Source organism: Trichoplusia ni, chromosome 11 (genome assembly GCF_003590095.1).
Source record: "Trichoplusia ni isolate ovarian cell line Hi5 chromosome 11, tn1, whole genome shotgun sequence".
Classification (NCBI taxonomy): Eukaryota; Metazoa; Arthropoda; class Insecta; order Lepidoptera; family Noctuidae; genus Trichoplusia; species Trichoplusia ni.
Window position 1 is genome coordinate 7349403 of NC_039488.1, and position 8601 is coordinate 7358003.

Here is an 8601-nt window from a genome sequence, read left to right on the forward strand (position 1 = left end):
TTTTGGTGGACTTTTGAATAGAAAACGTTACAATAGTTTATTCTTCTAGAATTCCTCAAAAATCTTATCCTTAACTGGAACTATCGAAAATTTAGACATTAGACATTAAAAGAGTTTAAAAGTTTATCACGGACAACAACTTATTATACATTAAAGATGTTTTATGTTACAGGGCCTATCGGTATCGCTACATTGAAATATAGCAACATACCGTTTCAGGGATGGGATATAAAGCCAGATCCCAACAGGTTTGTTAAATATTTAATATGTAAACGATAAAAAAACGTAAAAATATTAGAAAACGTAGGTAATTAAGTTTGTTAATCTGTGGTGTCTAGAATGCGTAAACCAAGCTTTGCTTAGTATGAAGATATATGGCGCTGTGCGAAAGTTGTGGAATATCACATTAATACCATATGAGTGTACTTGCATGAGTGTGTGTGTGTGTATGTTGTAACCTCTTCACGCCCAAAACAACTCAATCTATTTCGACGAAATTTAGCACGTAGGTAGCTGACACCTTGGATTAACACATAAGCTAAACTTTCGTCCAACTTTTTAAGGCAGAGTAACGTTTTTTCCAGTTATAACCGACATACAGGTTGGGCGAAGCCGGGAGTAAAAGCTAGTATTAAATTTTAACATGTATTTTGCAGTAAAGGCGTGTTAATAACTGTGACGGGTCTGTGTGTGACTGTGACTTGGCTTTGCATGAAAAACGCTGTCAAATTGAAGTACATAGCGAATGCCTCGACCGGAGCGCTAAAAGAACACTTCAACAAGAAATACAGCGTTAAAAAAATGGTCCAGGTAACTATTGTGTGTAGTCCTAATAATTATTAAGTTATTAAATGATGTAACGGTTTACTCACGCGTATTTATCGGGGTAGCCCGACTAGTTCGACTCACCATCCCGCCGCGTCTGCTCATGATTAAGGACTCCGGTTGGGTCCGAAACTAGTCGGGCTACCCCGATAAATACGCGTGAGTAAACCGTTACATCATTTAATAATGAATCATTCTCACGACAGTTACTATCAAAATATAGTCTTAATAATGTTATAAACGCGAAAGTTTGTATGTATGGATGTTTGTTCTTCTTTCACGCAAATCGCTGAACGGATTAAGACGAAACCTTATACAGATAGTTTATAAACTGGATTAACACATAGGATAGTTTTTATCCTCGATTTCAACATCTTGTTTCAATATATAATCATGTCAAGATAATTTCTAAATATTTAAAACCATTAATTTTTGTCTCCAACTGGCCCCAGGAAAAGGGTCCAAGCTGCCAGTGGTTAGTCCTCCAGAAATAGAAAAGTCCTCACGATTCGCGCTGTGTCAAGATGTATCTCTTTCTGAATCAACCCTTGACCTTGATAGTCAGAACCTTCTCAATTATTTGTCGAGAAGTCAAGTCTATTATAATAATGACTCCACGTTTTCAGATCATGCATGAGGCAGCCTGTGACTTTTTCCCAGCTTTCGACGCTCACAACCACGTCGAGGGTTCAGCTCCCAAGGAGTGGGTGATGGAGAGGCACACATACCACGCCATGGCTTTCCTCTCCAGGGCATACAACTTCCAATGGAGCAGGTTTGGAAATAATCAAATAAATAAATAAATGCGGACAACATCACATACATTGTTCTGAACCCAAAGTAAGTTGCTAAAGCACTTGTGTTATGGAATTCAGATGCAACGAAGGTAACACAAACCCATACCCGAGACGATGTAGAAATGTGATTTTTTACATTGACCCGACCTTGGATCGAACCCGGGACCTCAGAGGTAGCGACTCTTGGAAACCGGTGCGTACGCCACTCGACCACGGAGGTCATCTAAATGGTTTTCACATTCCTGACTCGCCTGTGGGTCTGTCAGAAGGACAAACGTTTATGTAAAGATAAAGATCACGATTATTTTCTCAGTATCTGGGTGTAATTTCATTATATTATGAATGTATTTAGAAATTATATAAGTATGTTTATGAGTTGTTTATTTCCGACTAGATGGCGTTGTGTTGAAGTTGTAAAAAAAGTACCTGTGCTTATTGCGATTTTTTGTTTAGAATAAAAAATATATATTCTTTTTTTTTAGGTGGAACGCTCAAGCCGGCTATCGAGACGTGATCATGCAACTAAGAGAATCAGTAGACCCGAAAAGAGAGGTTTGTCATTTTAAAGATTAAAATAAAGATCATTTATTTGTAAAGGATTGCAAAACATCTTGTTGCAATAGAAAGACACGTCCTTACATGTTTTACGAATATGTTATCACTAAGAGGAGCTCATGGCTAAACAAATGCATAAGTTGATCGATCTAGGATGAAGCTACTCTTGATTCGGTCGGTCCGTGGATGGGTGAGCTGTATCTCTGTCATATCGAGTCCCTCCGTATTTCGGAAGACACGTTAAACCGTGGGTCCCGGCTGTTTCATTACAGGTAGCCAATAATTCTAAGTGGTATCGTATTGCCCAGGTAACTGGGTTGAAGAGGTCAGATAGGCAGTCGCTCCTTGTAAACCACTGGTACTTAGCTGCATCCGGTTAGACTGGAAGCCGATCACAATAGTTGGAAAAAAGCTAAAATTATGATAATCTCTAGACTTAACTTACAATTTCAGTCTAAACTACAACTCCTGCACGTGACGCCTCAGAGAGCAACGATGCTGAAGGCTAACGAGATGATGACGGAACTGAACCTGGATCCATTAATCGGAATGCCGGTGAGTTCAATTACCCAGCCAGAGTGGCATGCGTGAGTGATCCCGTGACTCTGGCAAAAGCAGTAGAAGAGGCCCGGAGTGGTTTTAGTCGGTGGAAGTCCGACATATCTCCACGCCGTGCCCTTGACGTGGCTTGAAGTCACTAGCGTTTCAACCTGGAGAAAATAAAGGTAAATGCTTCACTGTTTACTTTATAATCGCAATGGTTCTAGTTTTCGTCTTACTTACTCCGTTGGCTCAGCGACCCAAAATGTGTCGTGGCCTATGATACGAGAGAGGGCCACTTTAACCGTTTTTTTTTATCCAGCTCATATATGACAACAATATGAAGGGTAAGGATGCTATACACAATGGCAATCTCAGAAGAATTATTGTTTTTTTTTTTCATTGCGAAGTTTTTAATTTTATCAAAATCGGTCCAGTTATTTACAAGATGAAAGCACGAATAGTCGAGTTGAGGTCACCACGCCAAACTCAATGTACGCGACGTATCGCGGGTTCAAACCCCGCGTAGGACAAGCATTTAATTTTGTCCACAAATTACTATTCCTTGTTTAAAATCTGGGTGTTTTTATGCCGTGACTTGAATATTTGTGAAAGCCTTTGCGATACAAGGATTAACTTCCAAGGCGCTTCTTAAAAACATAGAATAGCTTGGCTATTTAAGTGAGGATGAACAACGGAATACCTAAAATTAAGGGTTTTCTCATATAACATTTGTTTCTTTACAGTTCTATCCAGACCTTTTCACCTTGAACATGTCGTACGGGTCTGTGGACGCGCGCCGGACAACATTCAGTATGAAATATAAACTCGTTGAAACAGTATTCGATTTACTTCAAGAACTTAAACTTCTTAGCTTCTCCTAACACCCTGTATACGTATTTGAGTGTTGCAAGACGGATTTTGTCTCTATATTTCATTTAAGGAAAGAAAAAGATAGAGCTAGTTTAGTGCCGATCAAATTTATTCATATTATTTGTGACAACAGACATATTTAACCGACTTAAAGAAAAGCAGCTACTAAGACAAATTTGATGAAATTTTACAGGACCAAATCACAGCATTTTAAAATTAAATTAAATTAACAAAATCCAACTAGACTGCCTATCTGACCTCAACCTGGGCAAAACGATACTCCTTCAAGACTGTTTGTCAGACTTTCTAGCTTCTGACTAGCTGTAACTGTCAAAGATGTATAAATAACAGGCCCACAATTTAACGTGCCTTCCGAAACTTAGAGAGGTCACGAAATGTAAGGAAACTAAATTAGCTCTGATCCATTGTCTTGGTGGTAAACTGGCTGGCTGGTAAACAATCTTGGTGCATTTTGTACAAACACATATTAAATAAATAAACGACATATATTTCAGAGGTCTTATATTTGATAACCTTTATTGCTTTTTCAAGTTTTTAGTCACGGTTTTATTTTTAAATTGATATTTTAGACGAAAACTTGTATTAAGATTGTTAACCTCTTTTTAAATACTGAAACAAATGGAGTAAGTCCGTCTTGCAACATTACTCAAATATTTAAACGTCGTTAATTATATAGTTTCTTGTAAATATTATATTTGGAAATAAAATCATTCCTTTTTAGTAACAGCTTTCATTTTATCTTGTTCTTCCATTTTACCCTAATTTCAGGATTATTCAGAACACATTTGATTTTTCCACATTTTCCATTGTACCTTCACTCTTATTAGTCACAGCGTGAGGGTTTATAGCCTAAAACCTTCCTCAATGAATGGCCTATTCAACACAATAATATTTTTCTATTTGAACCAGTAGTTCCTGAGATTGGCACGTTCCAACAAACAAACAAACTCTTCAGCTTTATATATTAGTCTAGAGTATAGATAAGCATACAGACAGGGCATGTTTCATTTACAGTCACTCGATAATGAACCTTATTCTTTCTTGTTGAAAATTCAGAACTACAAAAAATTTTAATTTTGCAATAATTACTTAGTTTGATTTCCAGTGCTATTGGCTATGCCCTACATTAAACGTGCGACGCCATAGTAAACTCTTTTTGTAATAGAGCTGAATTATGGACTAGATATTTGCAAGTTACTCATGGATAAATAACAGTATTTTTTATACTTTCTTAAGACTGGAACTCGTCATCGGCCTAGCCTTTTCCCAACTATGTTGGGGTCGGCTACCAGTTTAACCGGTTTCAGCTGAGTACCAGTGTTTTACAAGGAGCGACTGCCTATCTGACCTCCTCAGCCCAGTTACCTGGGCATCACGATACCCCTTGGTTAGACTGGTTGTCAGACTTTTCAAGCTTCTGACTACCTGTAACGACTGTCAAAGATGTAGGAATAACAGCCATTTCGAAAATATTTAAAATCAATTTGTGTATGTATATGTGTGTTTGACATTCTTTTTATAGTTGTAAACCTTAGAAAAACCACCATTCAAAATGAAATCATCATTTTAATTTATGAAAAAAGGGTAAATAAAAACACTAATTATTCTATAAACAATTTATACTATTTTTATTTTATCGGATAAAAAATAACTAAAAACTACTAATAGTAAAAAACGAATACAACTCGACCATCATCTACCAAATCATGAAAAACATTCATTTTATACAAAAAAAAAATGAAAAATTCTATTCTTTTACAATGTTCACGATTTTAACTATTTTCAGCATTTTCCATTATTGGCAGTATGGTATATACACATTTTTATAATCTATAATATTACGCTTTAACACCTCAGCGTGCGTCAATCGATATAAAATATCGATTAAGTCCGAGTAGTCGAATAATTGCCAAAAAAAAGTCGGTAAATGACAATTTTGTAAATAAAAAATTAAAGTCGATTTTGATTTAAAAAATATATCTATCGACATTACCGCACACGAAAGCACAAAAGCGATTGCATTTAAGAATTTTTAAGACTCATTTTTTTGTTAAAAAATATTTTTTTGAGTCTATTTTTGGGCCTTAGTCTCACCCAAAGCTGTGCCGAGTGTAGCCACCTACAGAAATAACATTTCTAAAAATATTAAACCGCTCAAGTATATGAAAACGACAAATCTAACAGTTGTATTCTCAAACGACACTTATCCAAGTGTCGTTCTAAAATGTATAGTTGTCTTTACATTCCACTTGACAATGACAAAGACAACATGACACTTAAAGGCGACTCTGACTGAGTTTCGTTTGCGAATACAGCTGTATTTAATCACATGGCAATTCCATACTTGAGTGTTTTTTCATTTTTATTTGACACTTTTAGAAATGTCACTTTTCTATGGTAGCAGGCCACAAATAGTTATAAAAGAACATTAAATAAACATCATTTTATGTGCATATCTTATTCTAATCCCTCTCCACTACAGATTTAAGTTAAATTACGTCCAAATCACATTAAATTTAACAAATATTCAAATGTGATTTTCCAAAATTTCCACTATGAACTGACTTTTTTTAAGCGTACAAAAAAAATAAGACCGCTTTTTATTTTCAGCTATATTAAAAATCGATTTAAATTATAAAATTCTAATTAAAAGTCAGTTGATAGCTAGAAGCGAGCGGCAAAAGCGCTTTAGAAATAAGAATGTGTAGAAATTTTTCGCTTAAGCCGCTTACTCCAAAACGAGAAAAGGTACACATTAAAAATGGCACTTTATCTTCCAAAATGGTACTTCATACTTCATTACAAAATGTATGAAAACAATTAGTCACTTCAATCACCCATAAATAAAAAAATAATTTACCCGCACCTAAGTTAAAAAATGCCCTGTAGAAAAATTAAATTCATCTTTGCACCTAATAGTTGTCATACACAAAAAGTACCATTCTGTAAAAGTACCAAGTGAAAATGAAGTTACCCTTTCTCAAAAAATATTAAAGAAAAAGTCCTTGAATTTTATGGATTCCGGAACATATGTTTTCCATACTAAATTCAATGGTAGCTCCCTCTGTTAAATAAAAGCAAGATTACTAATTTTTTGTTTAAATTATAAACTACAAATCTACATGAATAAACTTTTTTTTATTTTTTCCTTAATATTTACAAGAATAAATGATTAAAATGATAAAAGTTACGTTCAAGTACCGTGGCGTTTTTTTTTTTTTACAAAAAATATATCTACACACTTTTTGCGTGACGAGTTTTTTTTATTATTAATATTTTTTATTGCTGGCAATGCATTTTATAGGTAATAACAATAACGCGAGGTGCGATCGCCCGAATGGGGTCAAATAGTCAAATTGGGTTAATTGTCTCAAATTGGTGATGAAATGTGGGTCAAAATACCAAATTTTGGTACCATTTGTTTCAATCGTTATAATCGTAGTAAAATTGCAAATAATTAAAAATTGCATATTATTATAAGCTAAGCTAGAAGGGTAAGTTTTATATTTTACCCAAAAGTAATAAATTTGGGCTAAGTCCGTATTACATATCTAGCTAAAGAAAAACCAAAGCAATTGATAGCAAAAATTGTTAAGTACTACTTCAAACTTATAAAACGTTAATAATTAATAATAATTGCATTTTTAACAGCAATATTTGCTCATATTTTGCTTTCGCTTTGCATCTGTTAGATACGTAATACCTTTGCTAGTTTTGTTATACGGCGTGGCTTAATAATAAATTGTTAAATTAACATTGCTTTTGAAAAGGCACAAAATAATTTGTCAAGAGTTATTCTTTATATTTTAATATGCCGCCAAGATTAGCTTGTTATCAAAATAATTTCGTTCCAATAATGAAATGTCGTTCAGTGTCATGCAGACAGACAGACTGAAAAAAACATACATGTTTTGAAGTTAGTTTACATTTAAGATTAATTTTAATTACTCAATAACGATTCACTCACGCGTATTTATCGGGCTCGCCCGACTAGTTTCGGACCCAACCGGAGTCCTTAATCATGAGATAATGAGGTGACGAGCGAGCGAGCCAGTTTGACTAAGATTAAGGACTCTGATTGGATTCGAAACTAATCGGTCAATCGCGACAAATACGCGTGAGTAAACTATTATTTAAAAATTAAGAATCTGCCTCGCGTATAAAATTGTTTCTTGGCAATATCTTTCAGAGGAAATGAACGATAATAGGTTTATTTTAATTATAAACTAAAATATAAAGAATATAAGGCATCGGTCTTGTATTAACAACGCCAACTTCAAATGTATGTGAATGACATTCCTCTTCGACAAGAGACGTGACTTTGACTTGTCAGTTCAATACATTTGAGTGATTCGTCGGCGTTAGTGAGGAGACATATAACTTGTCTACAAACTCTGATCGCTAACTGTAAAATTTTCTAATTTGTTTATAAAATGATGTTTTGAGAATTTCTGTCTTTTTACAATACTTAATATAGGCAATTGCGTAAGTATGGTAGTGAGAAAAATTTAAATAGTTGGCTTAATTTTACTCAATGTCAAATATTAATTTATTTTACTGGTTTTTTTTTTACTAATTTGTATAAACAAAGTGTTAGTTAATAAGCGTGGTTATTAATGCTCAATTGTCTATATAGGAAAAGGCCTGTGCCCAGCAGTGGGCATAGATGGGGTCGTATTATTATAACAAGTCCGCATTGCAACGCCTTGGTCCAGAAACTTTCTAGGATGTCGTAAGATCCTTCCAAAGTTTCATCAAGATATGATCATTAGTTTAGACACACAGAACAGACATACATACATAAATTTTTGTCTTAGCGGCAATTAAAATATATGGGAAAGTATATTAATTATCATAAATTTGAGAAGACGAAGGATTTCATTCATTTCGTAACAGCATTTTATGAGATCTGTTTCATTTCAAATACGTCATTCTATCTTTGCTTCCTTTAAACTTATATGAAAACAAGATATTATTATTTCTCAATATT

At 34.5% G+C, this 8601-nt stretch overlaps 1 protein-coding gene across 1 annotated transcript in view; it reads left to right on the forward strand.

Moving 5' to 3' along the window:
* LOC113498980 (axonemal 84 kDa protein-like) overlaps positions 1 to 3722 on the forward strand; it is a 40233-nt gene extending 36511 nt beyond the window's left edge. Inside the window, exons 20-25 of the mRNA XM_026879261.1 lie at positions 173 to 248; positions 657 to 810; positions 1452 to 1600; positions 2105 to 2174; positions 2631 to 2732; positions 3464 to 3722. Of these exons, the coding sequence (XP_026735062.1) occupies positions 173 to 248; positions 657 to 810; positions 1452 to 1600; positions 2105 to 2174; positions 2631 to 2732; positions 3464 to 3601 (689 nt within the window). The 3' untranslated portion in view covers positions 3602 to 3722. The remainder of the gene's footprint in view (positions 1 to 172; positions 249 to 656; positions 811 to 1451; positions 1601 to 2104; positions 2175 to 2630; positions 2733 to 3463) is intronic.
* The last annotated feature ends 4879 nt before the right edge of the window (positions 3723 to 8601 follow it).